This window comes from Anguilla anguilla, chromosome 9, assembly GCF_013347855.1.
Source record: "Anguilla anguilla isolate fAngAng1 chromosome 9, fAngAng1.pri, whole genome shotgun sequence".
Lineage (NCBI taxonomy): Eukaryota > Metazoa > Chordata > Actinopteri > Anguilliformes > Anguillidae > Anguilla > Anguilla anguilla.
Genome location: NC_049209.1, coordinates 8,296,144 through 8,312,005, shown reverse-complemented (window position 1 = coordinate 8,312,005; position 15,862 = coordinate 8,296,144). Strand labels below are relative to the sequence as shown.

Sequence of the window (15,862 nt, the reverse complement as noted above, 5' to 3'; positions counted from 1 at the left end):
TGGCCAGAAAATTTACAGAAGGTAGCGGTTTGCAAATGAACACAATGGAGATTATAACTACAATCGCTAGGTGTTTTATTTTGGTGGTTGGTCACCGGAAATATTTTTTTCCACTCACTCAATACAAGGGCACGTCGGAAAGTCAACTTCCGTTCCAGATTGACGTTATCTCTAGTCTAACGTTGCCTATGTGCATAGAACATAAAACTTCTTACACATTCCTGTGTATAATATTAGGCTACTTTTAGGCTTGAACATACCCTGGCCACAGAACTGTGCTCTCTGATACCGCCACCTACAGGTGTGTATTTTGTAACATTAGAGCGCCTCTTCCACATTTACTGTTATTCAATCCCCTCCTCTTCCCTTCAAGAATAGGACTACTTGACGTAGCCTATCCAGCTAAACTAGCTAACGTAAGCTAATTGCTGGCTCCACTGCCACATAATCATAAACAAGCTGGCTAGTCAACGAACTAAAACAAAACGAAAGGTGAGTGTTGTTGATCTAATTGTTTGAGTGATACTTTTCTTATAGCTTTAAATTTGAACTTTAATTACTGAGTCATTTAACCAAATAAAGCTTAAGGAACTTTTTTTGCAGACAAGCCAGCTAAGTTGAACCCCAATTGTTTTTGCTCCACATGTGCCACATATCCAGCCGCTAGCATTGTCGTCACACTCAGCAAAAATGGTAGTCTAACGTCAGTTGATTGCTAGTCAACAGAGCAACAGTTGCGAATTGCGGCTAAATTATATTGGTCTGGCATATTTTCCTATCTTAATTTATGTGTTAATTTGCAATTAATATTAATACTGTGAGAGACTTAAGAGCTAGCTAGCACTGTTATTCTTCGCCACATCACTTGCTGGCGAGCCCTTTTATTGTGTAGCTAGCTAACAGCTTTACCTAGCATTGGCTACTGTAGCTAGCTAGGTTAATTAGTCTGTTGTATTATTTATTTATAGGTTGCTATTATTAGTGTTATATTTAGACACCGGCAGCTCTCTGTAGGCTCTCAAGCTACCCAGCTTGCTCATGTGGTTGACTTCCCGTCGTCGGGTTGCAACAAAAAGCTTATCGGTAGCTAAAGCGTAGCTAGCAAGCTAACTAACCATTTTCGGTAGTGTAATGTTCCGCCGGCTGGCATTGTTGGCGCAGTTCCCTTTTGTCGACAAATGTTAGTTCGCTAGCTACCAAATAACGGCAGCGTCACCTGCTGCTGCTGGAAATTCAGGGGTCGACACTTCTAGTTCCTTCAATTAATATACTGAACATTAGTATTCAGGATCTGACTGGATGCCTTTCAACCATCAACTGTTTGACCCTTGAAAAGCAGGTGATTCAGTCAGTGGCTCACTGGTAATTAACACCTATGCTGGAAACCGTGGCGGTGCTAAAGGGGGCAACCATAACGAATCCGCATAGCCCACTGCCGCCCCCCGAGAATTTTGTCACAATTTAACTTAAAAAAATAAATAATTATAATAATAATAATAATAATTATCTGCACCTACAGGTATTTACCTAGCTCCCCTACTGGCTAGAAAGAAGTAAAAAATCCGTAAATCTGCAGTCTGGGTCATGTGCCTGGACTTTCAGTTACTAAAACGGGAATGTCTTGCCCTTAGGTGTGCCATTTCCTAATCATAAATCAAGGTGTAATGTGCAATAACTTTTAGTGCTTTTATTTAGATCGACAGCTGTCATCTGCTTCCTTGGCTTGGGCAACAGCCATGGCGAAAGATCCCTTAGCAGAGGCCGGCCTTCACTTTGACGAGCTGAACAAGTTGCGGGTGCTAGACCCAGAGGTCGGCCAGAAGACCACAGAGCTCAAGGAGGAGTGCAAAGAGTTTGTGGACAGTAAGTTCTGGAAGGCAGGATTGTTGTACAGTACTTTGAAGAGAAACATACCAGTGGGACTGTTGGGACTACTTTTACTGCACCTGTACGGTCATGCATGGTGCTTTTTAAAGCCTGTAGTTTACAGTATCAGAAGCAGTGAAATGCATTTTGGGTTGGCCTTGCTGTGAATAGCATTCACTTACCTGTTTTTTTGATTGTGATGCTCATTACCAGAGATTGGTCAGTTTCAAAAGATTGTTGGTGGGCTAATCGAGCTGGTGGATGAACTGGCTAAGGAAGCTGAGACAGAAAAGATGAAGGTATGACCAGTGGAAGGGTGTTTACTGTGCATTTAGTAGAATTACACATTATTGATTGTATTTATTTATTTATTTATTTATTTGTTTGTTTGTTTGAAGCGTTACACACTTAAACAAACAACATTACCTGCTTGTGGTAACATGCAACATCCTGGTATTGCAAACTCAAATAGAGACTTATAAAAAATGCCTTCAAAATATTACCAAAATAATTTGAAGTAAAAGAACATTGAATAAAAAAATTGATGCATGTTATATGTGCACACAATGTTTAAACAAGAGCATTTTCATTTAAAAAGGGAGATGGGGGAGGGGGGAAGGTGGTAGGGTCATTGTGTTTTTCTGTTTTTGTTTTTAAACTGAATTAGTTTCAACTGAAGTCTTTAATTGAATGAAATTCCCGTGAAGGCCATCGGCGCCAGGAACCTGCTGAAGTCGGTGGCCAAGCAGCGGGAGGCCCAGCAGATGCAGCTGCAGGCTCTGATTGCAGAGAAGAAGATGCAGCTGGAGAGGCAAGCGCACCGCTGACCTCTCATCTTACTGGTGCGCCAGACGAGTCGCAGAAACGTTACGGGATGTTTTAAAAACCTGTGGCGCTTTGTCTGATCTCTGACAGGTACCGCATCGAGTACGAGGCGCTGTCCAAGGTGGAGGCCGAGCAGAGCGAGTTCATCGACCAGTTCATCCTGCAGAAGTGAGCTTGTGGAGGGGCCTGCTTTTGGTGTGCCCAAGTTTACAGGGAGTACTTCTGGGCCTCACGTAGAACAGGCCCCTGTCACATAAACTCAGACAGCTTTATCTCCCCACAACATTACGAAAGGACGGAGGCATCTAGAAGGAAAATCATATTCGTATACACAACCAGAGACGGCAATGCAGGCTGTTTTATCCCTTTTATTTTCTACGAAGAGGAAGAGAGGATATTTTGCAATTGTTGGTGTGATTTCCAACAAATATTAGGATTTATTGTGTGCCAGTTGAGTTCATGTACTTAGGACCAAAAATGCTATGTTTTTGACATCCTGTCACACAACTAGCACAAATGGAAAAGCTATTTATCTACCAATGCGCTTGTTATTTATACTATTTATACCAAATAAGCTGTTCTGTATAGCTGGCTTGTTTTTATTAATGAAAAATACAAAAATACAGGAAATAATTGAATGGTACTGTAATTCATTTCATAATTATGAATCTTTGTATTATTTTCAGTATTGTTATATTTACCATTTTCAGCATTGCAGATGTTGGTTCCGTGTGACTTATGTGTTATTCAGATGTTATAACCGATATTTGGACCGGGCCACAGGCAAATATTTTGTGAAAACAGGAAATTCAGTTTGTTTCATTTGAAGTGATACAGACAGTGTACATTCTAAACGTAAATGCTTTTTGTTTACATGTGTACGGGCATAATCTTTGTTACTTCTGGTACATAATCCACATTTCTTATAATGTGCCTTAAAAACAAGTGCAAAGCGTAATAAAATTGCAGATTACTTGAATTTCATGTGTTGACTGTGTTGAGTGGTAGTTTGTATACTTACCATATAACTCATGGGGTTGCTTGTAGTTTTGGTTTCAAAATGAATCTTTACATTCTGTGGTTTTGGATCAGGTTTTGTGATGTTTGATATTTCATTGTGTACTTCATGCCTGTGTTGGCATTCATATATTTAATACGTTTCAGCTGAAATTTCAAATATCCCTATAAGTTTACTTCTGCTTTAATGTGGCTCGCGCATACATTTTTGCAAATTTCACTTATTTTTTGTATTGTTGAAGAAGTGGTGAAACATTGGGTTGGTGATTTGTGTGCAGGTTTTTTCCTTTCCTGGCCAAGCACTTGTAGGTGTATTAGTCAACTGTGTAAACATCCTGACCTCTGAATTCAGATCACAGTAAGAAAATGTATCAAATGCAATTGTCTTATGGGATACGATTTTTACACATAAAGTTCCATGCATAAAGCCCATTCCAAATACATTATATGACAATGAAAAAATCTTTTTGCAAAGCATTTTTATTTGTGGGCAAAACCCTTTTTAACAGTGTTGATTGCACTTCTATTAACGTAACTTATCTCTATCTCAAAGATAATCTGAGACTGGGTAGTCATTTGAGAAAGGAGCCACTAGGGGTCAGACTTCAATCTGTCAAGCGCTACAAACTTGGACTGATCGCAGAAATATTGCTGCACAAATTGTTGCTCAATGCTACAATGATGATGTTTAATCCAAGAACATGCCGTAAAATAGACTTATTAGCATCTCAGCAACCTGCATAACATTTAGAATTGTGACATTTCTTGTAAGGGATCCACAATTCCAAATTCTGATTGAACTATATTAATTGACACTTAAAAGATGTTTTCTCAAAAATCAAACATTTTCCCCCTATCAACCCGTGATACATGTGAAAACATGTCATATACAACTTGCGTATGAATTACTGCCCTGTCTGATTTTCATCTGAGCTGGCCCTAAGGACTCATTGTGCAGTTACAGTTACATAGATATAAATAGGACTATATAAATATGCAAAGATATAGGCAACCGTTTATTTTTTAAAATAGAAAAATAAATTAAAGCAATAGTCATTAAGACAAGCGCACAAGTCTTGATCATTTTATAGCACGTCCTGTAATGTTTTGGGTAAAATGTTATGAGAGCTACGGGTATGTGTGTCTTCTGTATTTGTTTCGCTGGTGTTTATATATTTATTTTTATTTATTTTCTCCCCAAATTTGGAATGCCAATTGTATCTGTGGGCTCACAGCTACAATGACCTTGTTTAACCTGAGAGGGCATCTGTTAGCATGCAAGTCCTCCAAGCGCACGTAGCCACCCGCTGCCTTTCCCCTCTGCAGTCTGCCCGATGAGCAGTGCGACTGTTGCTCCAGGGAACTGTACAGGTACTGCTGGGGCACGCAGCCGCAGTCAGCCAATCAAACAGAGGAGCCACAGCTGAACAGGGTACCAGGAACCCCCCTGCATCTGACTCGGCCAATAATGTGTCAGCCCGCGGGAACCCTGGTAACAGTCAGCCCATCGCTACATTAACAGATGCCTCGATTGGAGACACCAGACGTCCAACAGACGTGCACACACCCTAGGTACTGCCGTTATAGTGGGCTAATGCACTGAAAATCTCCTGCTCTTCCCACTTCTCCTACATTAGCGGAAGGCTGGTGAAGCTCAAAAGAGTGTTTGTCCATTTGCACTTCCTGTACTGATGCTGTAAGCGCGCAGCGCATGGAGGGCTGGCCTTGTCAGTGCTGGAAGGGCAGAGATCCAGGCCTGTTCCACGGATCCTCAGTTGTTAGGGGGCCCGGGGGCCAGTGGCCTCCGGTTGTCCACGTCCACATAATCCTGCATGACAATGTGCAAAGGAGACAAATTTGGAAAAGCTGGGGAAGGAAGTCAGTCTGGCCCTGTCAATAGCAGCCACAGCCGGGCTAACAGCACGGGGAGTCTTGGGTGAAGGGGGGGGGGAAGCGGTTGGGCCACTCACCATATCATCCTCCAGGACGGCCTCCAGGATCTGGATGATGTCGCAGAACGAGGGCCTCAGGGTGTAGGGCTCCAGCCAGCAGTCGCTCATCACCTGGAGTCTGGAAACATGGCGACCACAGAGGCAGGCCCAGTCAATCAGCGATATGAGAAAACGATGCTACAAAACAGAGGCTACCAACAAACACACTTTAAAGATAAAATGATAACAGAAATCATTTTACAGGATTTTTACGTTTTTCTGGCTGTAGGCAAACAACGCAATGTAGGGTGCAAAACCACAGACATTTCAGTATCTATCTATCCAACTCTCTCAGCATAATGCTTTCATCTGCGTTGGAGGCATAATACTAAAATGTTTATCATTTTTAGCCCTGCTGTGGGTAAAATGTTTTTTTTTTTTTTTGTAAGTTACTCATTATTACAAATAAAATGCTTCAATATATTATCTTCTCCTTTGTGAATGCAAACCTGCTTCCTTTAGTGTTTCAGTTGCACACTTACAACTCTGGCCTGCAGTTCTCAGGGTCTGCGTTCTTGTGTCCAGCGCAGATGTGGGCGATAACCTCTTCTGAGCTCTCAAAATTGGGGTAGGGCAAGGTGCCTAAAACACCAATACACAGCAGACCGTGAGCAGGACATTGCCTAATAGTGATTTTTTTTACTTAAATGTACACTGCCAATGCATTAAAGGAACATCAAAATAGTATTGCTGTATTTATCATATCATATTCTCTTATAAGAATTTATTATGGGTGACTAAATATAATATCTTTCATTTTGATGACTTTTCTATATTTTATACATGGTATGTTTCCTTTGTGGAGACCACTGTAGTTTGCTTCGCTTACTCCATTAGCTAATACATTGCATATGTTAGTTAACATTTCATGTTGTCATTTACAGAGACTTATATTTGGTTATGGTTAAATAAATACGAATGCATTCATTGTTGAAAGCGAGGTGTTGTGCCCCTCTGGTTTAAACTTACCGAAAGTTTGCATCTCCCAGAGCACTATGCCAAATGCCCACACGTCCCCTTTGAAGCTGTAGTAATTGCTCCTGAAGTACTCTGGAGGGTACCAGCGCAGGGGCACGCGTTCCTGCATGAACACAAGAGGGCGACGTGTCACAGCCGCCAAGGCATGCGGTCCGAGCGCCCTTTGACCCCCGGAGGGAGGTCAGAGGTCAGCGCGGCCTGCGGGGGGGGGGGGGGGGGGGGGACTCACCCCACGGCGCTTTTTTCGGGTGCTGCGTCGGCTACTCATGCGGGTGAGGTCCCGGGCCAGGCCGAACTCGGCCACCTTCACCTCCCGGGGGAAGCTGTTCACCATGATGTTCCGCAGGGCCAGGTCACAGTGCACCACCTGGGACAGCGCATAGAGAAGTGTGTGAGACAGACCCTGGCACAGCACACAGAGAAGTGTGTGAGACAGACCCTGAGCAGAAGCACAGCTGTAGTGTCCAGGTGTGCCATATCTAGAGCCTTGTGGCAGGTACAGTGAATGTTTTGCAGCAGGAGGATGCTAATGCCATACCGTGTAGGGCAGGCAGAAATGGGCAGTATTTCTGTTATTTGTATTTGAAATACGTATTTCAATTACTTTTGAGTATTTTGTCATTTGTATTTGACAGGGCTGAAAAAATTAAAATGTAATTTGTAACAAGATACTTTAGAGTGGAGTAATTTTGTATTTTCAAAATACTCAAAATACTTTCTCCATGATTCATAAAAAAAATCATGTAAATACATCTTAAAATGAAGAACAATACACTTAGACACGCTCACACACAGTGATTTTGTAAGCCCGCACTACTCAAAGTATTTCTGTGATCAAGTTCATCTTCTGTGAAGTAAAAACTGTGAATGTAGCTGTGTTATGATGCACATTTTGCGATAAAAATAAATTATGCAGCAAAGCAGAGTTCCTGAATTTTGTGTAGATACGTAGATACATTTTGCTGATTGTAGTGACACAAATGAGCTGCAATTTTTTGGGTGCACCTAAATTATGTGCTGGTGCAAATGAAGAAGTTAGGTGCACCAGTGCCACCAATGTAAAAAGTTAGTCTGGAGCCCTGTATACTGGTGCATAGCTAGTGGTTAGCAAGTTAGCTTGTCAGTTGGGTAGCTAATGGGAAGATGGAGATTGGGAGCTTGTACACATTTTATGTTCATGATAACCTTACCAAGACATGTCTGACCATCTAATTCTTTGCACTCCCTAACTTAGTTGTTGCTCAGTTGATGAGAGCCACTTAAAACGAATAGTGGCTAGCTTCCCTTGAACAACATTAGCCTAGTAGTTATGCTGTATCACCATGTTTGCACGCATGAATGTGTGTGCAAGTGTATTTATGCCTGGGTAAAATATGTACATACGCAGTACAGGCATATGCATATACAGTAGCATTCTACTTCCTGTTTTTCCTTCCTGTGTGGTTCAAATTCTCACCAGAGCCTTGTGTACATTATAAAAATCTGAATGTTCTGCCATTTTTAACAAAATCAAAATACCCAATGTTACAAATGTATTTTCCTGTATTTTGAAAATACATGTGTTTTATCTTGATACATTTTCTGACTCCAGTATTTTGTATTTTATTTTGATACATTTAGTTGAGGGGTATTTTGTATTTTGTAGTAAGATACATTTTGATGTATCTTTGCCCATCTCTGAGAGCAGGGAATGGGAACCATTGCCCAGATGGCTTTATCTGTTTCTGTCTATTTCATCCCCACTTCTGATCTCAGTTATTTCATTTGCCCTGTTATTTCTGTGACCCAAATTATTTTAGTTACATTTATTAATAAGCTCAATGACAGCAGAAAACTGTACTTGTTCCTATGTAACATTTTTTTTAGAGGTGAACTGAAGCTGGTGAATACAGCCAATTTGATAAATGACTCTTGTGGGTAACTTTTGGCAACAGAAGCTGCTTTTTAAAAAAAAAAAGTTTTTAAATGGGCTCCCGGTTTAGGCGCGGCTGAGGGCGCGAGTCACCATCTTGGCGCGGAGGTGGTCCATGGCCAGCGCTATGTGGTAGGCCGCCACGGTGAAGAGGTTCTGCAGCTCGCTGTCGGAGCTCAGCCTGTCCCGGTGCGCCTGCACGAAGCTCCGCAGGGTGCCGCAGCTCACGTACTCCAGGATCAGCACGTAGGGGTCTGGGGACCAGGCACACAGGAGCAACAGCTCAGCCCAGTGCATTGTGGGAGTCAGACATGGAGGACTTCGGAGCTGCTCCCTCACCTTCGGTGGTGTTCCAGTCCAGCAGCTGCAGCACGTTCTTGTGGTGTCCCAGCTTCCTCATGATGGACACCTCTGACTTCACCCGTTTAGCAGAGACGCCTAGCGAGAAGGGACAAATGTTAGAACGAAAAGGACAGAACAGCTTTACTTGAATATTAGCAGTGTGTGTGCTAATGATGGTCATTACCCTCTTTGGTAATCTTGCAGGTGAACAGCGAGTGGCCTTTGCAGGTTCCTCTCGTCATCTTTGCCTTGTAGAACACACCCTCCTTCCCTGCTTTGATGAGCTGCATTAGGCTCAGGTCAGCCTTTGTGAAGCGAGGATTCTGGGAAATGTAGTGTTAGCAATGTGAGGTAAGCCTAAGTGCAGTTGCTTCCCTAGGAAATGTAGGTCAGCCTTAGCGAAGGGGGACCCTGTCAGATGTGTGCTAGCCATGCAAGGACAGATTTAGCAAAGCAAACTACAAATGGTAGTTGCAATGTAAAAAATGTACTATCTAAGGGAGATGCAAATTCCCATTTTCAGTTGCATTTTGATGCACCATCCATTTGGTGAATATATTCAGTACAATTTTACTCAGACTCTACAAGCATTTGTGATGTCACAGCTAGCTCAGTCAATATACTGCATGTGAGGCATTTACCAGTTGCGATGGTTTCCATAGTGACCTGGAGGCCGACTTGGATTTTTGTCTCTGCAGCGGACTGTCGGAGGGCGTCGCCTGCCCCAGCGTGACGGTGACCGTGTCCACCGAGGCCGGGGCGTCCGGCGGAGGGATGTTCTGCAACCGCTGCTCCCCCCTCAGTTCCCGAATGGTGCGCATTAGCGAGCGATATCTGCCGCGGGGAGAAGAGCGCGGGAGGGTTACGAGTTTGGCGCAGCCGGCTGCGTTTTCCCGTCCCTGCCGTCTGCGCGGCATTAGGAGCTAGGACTGAATAATTGCACGCGCGTTTGGGAGAAGTGCGATTCGCGACGCTTTCGAGGCCCATTCGACGCTTCGGGCGAGGGCGTCCGCAGACACTCACTTGACGAGCCAGAGCAGCACGAGCAGAGCCATGACCACCGCAAAGAAGGCCGTGACGCCGATGAGGCTGTAGGTGAGCGGGTCCATGCCAACGGCGCCTGGGAGAAGAGGTGAGCACACCGCATCGTCACAAAAGAGAGGAGGCAGGATAAGTGCCTCCAGTTAAACTCACAATACTCCTAATACACGCACGCAGACACAGACACACACACACAGACACACACACATAAATACACACACACACGCACACACAGACACACACACACAAATACACAGACACAGACACACACACAAACAAACAAATACACATACTCATACATATACATATTTCCATATGGAATGCGGCAGAGCAATGATGAGTTTGTTAGCTGCAGCATTCATCACTATCTCACCAATCACACGTAAAAGCTACAGAATCAGCCAACCAGTGAGTGTATGGAGATTCAACGTTGCGGATGGCCAGTGCAGAAAATACTTTTACCACAGAAAGTTGGTCCTAAAGGTACACTGCAAAACAAGTCCGTCATAACAACTATTTCAGTCTAGCAACTTAAAATATTATTTCCGCCCCCTCAATTAGAAAATATTAGCTTGTTTGAAGTAACTGATTGCTTGATAAGTGAAATTTTCTTACCCCATTGGCAAACTCTCTCTCATCATTAGAAATATTTTTGTCTTAATCAAGAAAAAAGCATTAGAAATAAGTTTTGAAGTCTAAATATAAGACTAAAATACTTCAACTTATTTTTTTGGTTTTTGCAGTATAATGTGAGAAAAGGTGATTTACCTCGCTTTGCGGTCCTTTGGGTCACTGTGGTCGCTGTGGAGGTTAACATGGCTGGTGAAGTCCAGTGGCCTAGAATATTATCAGTCAGTCAGAAAAGCACAGAGGACTGTTCCTGCTCTGCAGAAAACAAGAAATATGGTATGTGCTTTTTGGTGTGTCCTTGGCCCTATTCGCACTGGACTAGTATTACCTGGGGACCTCTAGTAACTTGTAATAATTGCGGAGGTCGTCTGTGATCTTAATCCCGTGCGACTCTGCCATGTCCGTAATTTGTAAAGTAAAAATTCCACCGCAAATTACCTGCCATATTTTGCCAAACACAGAGGTCATGTGATTATATTAGTCCTGTGCAAATCGGCATCTCGGTGATTTGGGGTCGTATTTTACTGTTACGGAGAGCAGAGCCTTGACATTTTCAATCATATCCGGGGGGGATGATGGGGGTCAGTAAATTCGAGTAAAATACAGACTTCGCTTATCCTGTGCGAATGCACCGCACGAAACACAGACGTGGGAGGGTAATTTCTAAATCACACGAGGTCCCCAGGAAATACTAGTCCCGTGCGAATAGGGCTTATGACACACATTTTCTGGAATCCATGTTGATATTAATATGTACTCATATTAGCAACCTTAACATCAATTTGAGCCAGGAATGTGGCAGGAGGGGTAGTGCTAAACTTCTTTGAAACAGGGTTTTGTTTGTGAAGACAAACCTCCCCCCTGCCCTGCACCACATTTCCACAGAAAGCATATGACCTACACTGAATGGTTTTACCATTAAATTAGTTTTTAGCCTTCTGTTCAACGCTGTATTCCTACTCCCAGTCTATCTGCTACAGTTACAGGGAAAGCAAAGCTTCTGTGCTTTTCCCTGATCTCGGGCCGAAGAAGGACCAGCACATGACTGGTTATCAGAATGTGTGAGTGAGTCCTACCTAGGCAAGCCACATTCAGTTACACTTCGTACTCTGACATACAGTAAGCCACCAATCCACAACGCTGATCAAGTTTCAAGTTTATTTATATTTATATAGCACCTTTCATGCAAAAAGCAGCTCAAAGTGCTATACAAAAATATATCTAAGCGGATCAATAAGAACATTCAATAGAAGCACACAAAACTTTACACCGAAGACCACAATAAGAATAGAAAAGAAAAACCAAAACAACAAAACAAATAGAATCGATACACGATAATAAAAAGAATGTGGGAGCTGAGGTTGAGTTGCGTAGTCTCTATTTAAAGGCTACACTAAACAGATGTGTTTTTTAGATCCTGTCTAAAAATGTCAAATGATTCTGACATGCGAACAGACAGCGGTTTGCTGTTCCACGCTTCAGGGCCATAAGAGGAGAAAGAGGCTTCACCAACTTTATTTTTGGTCTTTGGTACAGTCAAAAGGCTGGCCTCAGAGGACCCGAGTGCGCAGGTAAGATAGGAGGGCGCTAAGCCGTTCAATGATCTGTAGACCAAATGATCTGATCGCTGGAAGCAGGTGAATGAGGGCTAAACCTTCAAAGTGCTTCTTTATCGTTGGAAGCATTGTTTTTTTATTAACAGTTCAGGATGGCATTGTTTCTCATAAGTTTTCAGACATATAACATGAACAAATAGATTGATAAGGGGGCCATGTAATGTCAAAGAATATATCATCTTCCAGCTCAATTTTTCAATAAGAACAACTGATGGCACTGGCCATGGCTATCTCTATCAGTTGGCAGAATCAAACTTACAGAGCCCACACAAGTGAGAGGCAAAAAAGTGAATCCGCAGAGGGTGCGCATTTATTTGTTGCTGATTCCACAGACAGAGATTTATAATTAAAAAATAATTTCCACAAACTCTCTGAAGATTTTGAAAAATATGTATTTTGGGGAAAATCCATTTAGAAACGTTTTAAAGCTGTGAGAGAATCGAAGGTATATTTTGAGGTTGCTGCTCGCTGGTTAATTAAAGTGTCTGGGAGATAACTAAATCATTGCAAAATGCTTTAAAGAGTTTAAGCGGTTTAAGAGGTTAAGAAACCAGAGCTACAATAATGGCTCCAGCCTCGGATGGGCCGCTTTGGTTTTATGGAAACTATGACGATGACCATGGACATGTAATGTCAAGGGGCAATTTTCCATTAAGGGCGGTTCCACAGCAACAGAACGACATTCAGATTGAATTTTTGAACTTGCGATCATAATGCGAAACAGAAAGTTTTGCTTAAAAGATATTTATCAGAAGTCTGTTTGTAGAACTTAAGCTATAATACTTTTCATTGAAATATTTTCGGATGTTAAACTACAAAGAGTTAAGTGAATTACAATATGGTAAAGCAATGATGGGAACAGGGTCATCAGGATAGTAGATTGATAACATACAGAAAGTATACCTGTGGATTTCAATTCCATACTGTCTGTAAGGATGTTGCCAAAAGAGTAAAAATAACATTTTATCAAGGTAATCTTATTGTCTTTAATACTGGCTTGTACTGTAACTTGCAGATTTTCAGACTTCCTATTTTGTAATATTCAATAATTAATCTCAATTTTTAGGTCTGAACATAAGTGGATGATATGGTTTCTGATTCAATACCCTAGAAATTCAGTCTTTTACCTTTCATTTGACACCATTTCATATGGCAATTGGATTAAAAAATGTAGATAATCTAGTCCGCTTTATGAGAAAATGACCATAAAAAGGAACGCTGTAAACTGAATTGTCATTATAGAGCATAATTGTTGGGTTATAATTTCCCTAACAATGGACTTCAAATAGTTCAAGATATTTATTTGTCAGCACAATTCTCAAAATGCTACAGTTCATGCAGATGTATGATGCCTTTTACAATAACCATATTATTTATTTGTTATAACACACTCGGGTGCCTTATCATATGTATAATGCTTACAACTCCGGGCAACTCTACAAGAACCAATAAGTTTGCACAGTGAATGTTTCTTAAATAAAGATATTACCTTTAAAGGGAAGGATATTTAATACACAATAAAAATAAAAATGTGTTTCACAATGTAAAAATGAGTTCTAATTACTACTGCTACTGCTGCCACAACAATAATGATAAGGAATTTTCGTATTTTTGTCCAGGGTAATCCTTAAATTACTGAAATCTAACAGTCAAACCCCACATTTCATAACTATAACAGAAATAAGGTTACTGCAAACGGGCTTGGCTTACCTAGCTCACCGATGGTGTGAAACAAGCCATGCACAGCAGTGCTCTGCTTTGACGCAGTCCAGGATATCTGGCTTAGCACACGTATCTCTTCAATTCTGGGTGTACAACTGATGTCCAGGACCCGTGAAAACAATTTATGCTTCTAGGAAGGCGTATTTCAAAGAGCACTTAAGCACAAAAACGCTTCCTTTACACGCTCTTCTACATCCGTTGCGTGTTACTAAAACGGGTCTCCTCCTAGTTGAGTGGGAAACACCTTCTCAGTTAGTGGGTGAGTAACGCAGAAGACCTCTATAGGAAACGCAAGGGCAGTGTACTTACATATGCATACTAAATGCAATTTAGAATCACACTTGCAGGCAAATTAAAAATAAGTATGTGCCTTGTGTTAACATACCAAAAAAAGAAAAATAAGATTTCCTTCAGGAAAATACTGGCATCTGCACTGGAGGTCGCACTGTTGATTGCTGGTGGTTCTTGAATGCGTGTCTGTGTCAGTCTGTAAGCAGGCCATGGAGGGGGGCGGGAGGGAGGTGGAGGAGAGGGGGGGGGGGGGTATTTCCTTTCACCCTGAGGTGGTCAGCGCTGAATGTCAGTGGGGGGGGTTTCAGTTTAGAGAAACGGCTCCAAACCTGTGAGAATGCAGGTCTGAGCGCAGGCAGACGGCAGCGAAGTGAAGAGTTGCGGTTTTCCTCTGCACTTTTAGAGCCCGGTGGTCACAGAAACGAGCACACAGGCATGCGCTACCTCGCGCCACAGAAATCACACTGGCCTTGAAGTGCAAGAAAGAAACTTCATGCTCCTCGGCGATGCTAGCGCTAGCTGCAGCTTCACAACATGTAGAAATGGTCTTAAATACTTTGCGTAAACTTTACCACTGCATGTCAGACTATCAGTTTATTAATAATAATAACAATAATAATAATATAAAGTGCTTTTCTCACCACCCAGCAATTCTTTACAGTGATACAGTGAGGGGGAAACTCACCTCAACCACCACCAATGTGTAGCACCTACGTGGGTGTGCATGGCAGCCATTTTGATCCAGAACGCTCACCACAGATCAGCTCAGGTGGAGAGAAAGAGCACAGTTTCTGGCCAATTAAATCAGGGGATGATTAGGTGGCACATTAACTTTACAGATGAACGAGATTGCCTCCATACGCAACTCCACTTACAGTATCTCTACTGGAGCAAACGAATATGAATCATTGCATAATTGAATATGAATAACTGAGTGCTGTATCAGTCTAATGTGTTGTGTAACTTATGAAATTTGCGTAATTTCTGTAATGGCCAGCTCAGGCTAATTCAATGAATGGTTTCAGTATGTATAAACCCAGAGTATTTCATAGACATGAATGAACGAAGCACTAGCATAGCAAGCACAGCACACACAGTACATGAGCCTGCTCTTACTCTCCTGTGATCTCCCAATATGCCATAAACATCATCAAATCTCCCTTCAGAAATGACATCGGGATGGAAAAATCACAGCGTTCATCCACAGTATTTAATTGGTTGTTCGTACAATAGTTACAGATAAACAAGATTCACTCCATACACAACTACATTCAGGTACATTTTATACATCTCAAATTCCTACACATCTTTTTTTCCAAAACACACATATGTACATGGGCTTTATCTTTCCAGAATCAATGTCAGTGCAATGTATTTTTCTTTTTAAATTCTTTACACAATACTTTACAAAATAAATTTCATTAAATGAATACACATCCGTCAGTCCGTCGGAATTAATTTAACAAATAGATTACAGCTAATGACAAAAGGACAAGACGATTCAGTAGTACACCGCACTTCTTCCACTGTGGACCTAGCTCCTTATCGGACAAAATGACCTCTGTATTAGCAGGCAAAAATTAAAATAAAATAAAAAATATTTTAAAAAGCTTTAAAATGAGCGCGTTAAG

General features: G+C 41.9%; 2 protein-coding genes across 4 annotated transcripts; one reads left to right on the top strand and one right to left on the bottom strand.

Annotated features, from left to right (window-relative positions):
• The first annotated feature begins 202 nt into the window (after positions 1–202).
• On the top strand, positions 203–3,675 carry LOC118236679 (intraflagellar transport protein 20 homolog). 3 transcript variants are annotated; one of them, XM_035435240.1, is made up of 5 exons: positions 203–301; positions 1,696–1,863; positions 2,080–2,165; positions 2,574–2,677; positions 2,782–3,675. In XM_035435240.1, exons 2-5 carry the CDS (start codon positions 1,737–1,739, stop codon positions 2,861–2,863), a joined length of 399 nt encoding a protein of 132 aa, XP_035291131.1. In that variant the 5' UTR covers positions 203–301; positions 1,696–1,736; the 3' UTR covers positions 2,864–3,675. The 3 variants fall into 3 exon arrangements, with proteins under 3 accessions (XP_035291131.1, XP_035291130.1, XP_035291133.1); XM_035435239.1 differs by lacking the exon at positions 203–301 and adding an exon at positions 336–492; XM_035435242.1 differs by lacking the exon at positions 203–301 and adding an exon at positions 861–1,339.
• A 510-nt stretch (positions 3,676–4,185) lies between these two features.
• On the bottom strand, positions 4,186–14,408 carry si:ch211-167j9.5 (tyrosine kinase receptor Cad96Ca). Its single transcript, XM_035435238.1, has 12 exons — positions 13,929–14,408; positions 10,741–10,809; positions 9,955–10,051; positions 9,573–9,765; positions 9,116–9,254; positions 8,929–9,027; positions 8,683–8,843; positions 6,907–7,044; positions 6,669–6,780; positions 6,182–6,281; positions 5,679–5,778; positions 4,186–5,536 (listed from the first exon to the last, which is right to left on the bottom strand). The coding sequence occupies exons 2-12, from the start codon at positions 10,787–10,789 to the stop codon at positions 5,480–5,482; spliced, it is 1,245 nt and encodes a 414-aa protein (XP_035291129.1). The 5' UTR covers positions 10,790–10,809; positions 13,929–14,408; the 3' UTR covers positions 4,186–5,479.
• Positions 14,409–15,862: the final 1,454 nt, after the last annotated feature.

Bases quoted from the DNA above. Each gene is read 5' to 3' on its own strand.
- LOC118236679 (XM_035435240.1), top strand. From the start codon at position 1,737: ATGGCGAAAGATCCCTTAGCAGAGGCCGGCCTTCACTTTGACGAGCTG. The intron at 1,864-2,079 runs GTAAGTTCTGGA...GCTCATTACCAG, and splicing joins GTGCAAAGAGTTTGTGGACA to AGATTGGTCAGTTTCAAAAG. The intron at 2,678-2,781 runs GCAAGCGCACCG...GATCTCTGACAG, and splicing joins AAGAAGATGCAGCTGGAGAG to GTACCGCATCGAGTACGAGG.
- si:ch211-167j9.5 (XM_035435238.1), bottom strand. From the start codon at position 10,789: ATGTTAACCTCCACAGCGACCACAGTGACCCAAAGGACCGCAAAGCGA. The intron at 9,255-9,572 runs GTAAATGCCTCA...TACATTTCCCAG, and splicing joins TATGGAAACCATCGCAACTG to AATCCTCGCTTCACAAAGGC. The intron at 6,781-6,906 runs GTGAGTCCCCCC...GTGTTCATGCAG, and splicing joins CCCGAAAAAAGCGCCGTGGG to GAACGCGTGCCCCTGCGCTG.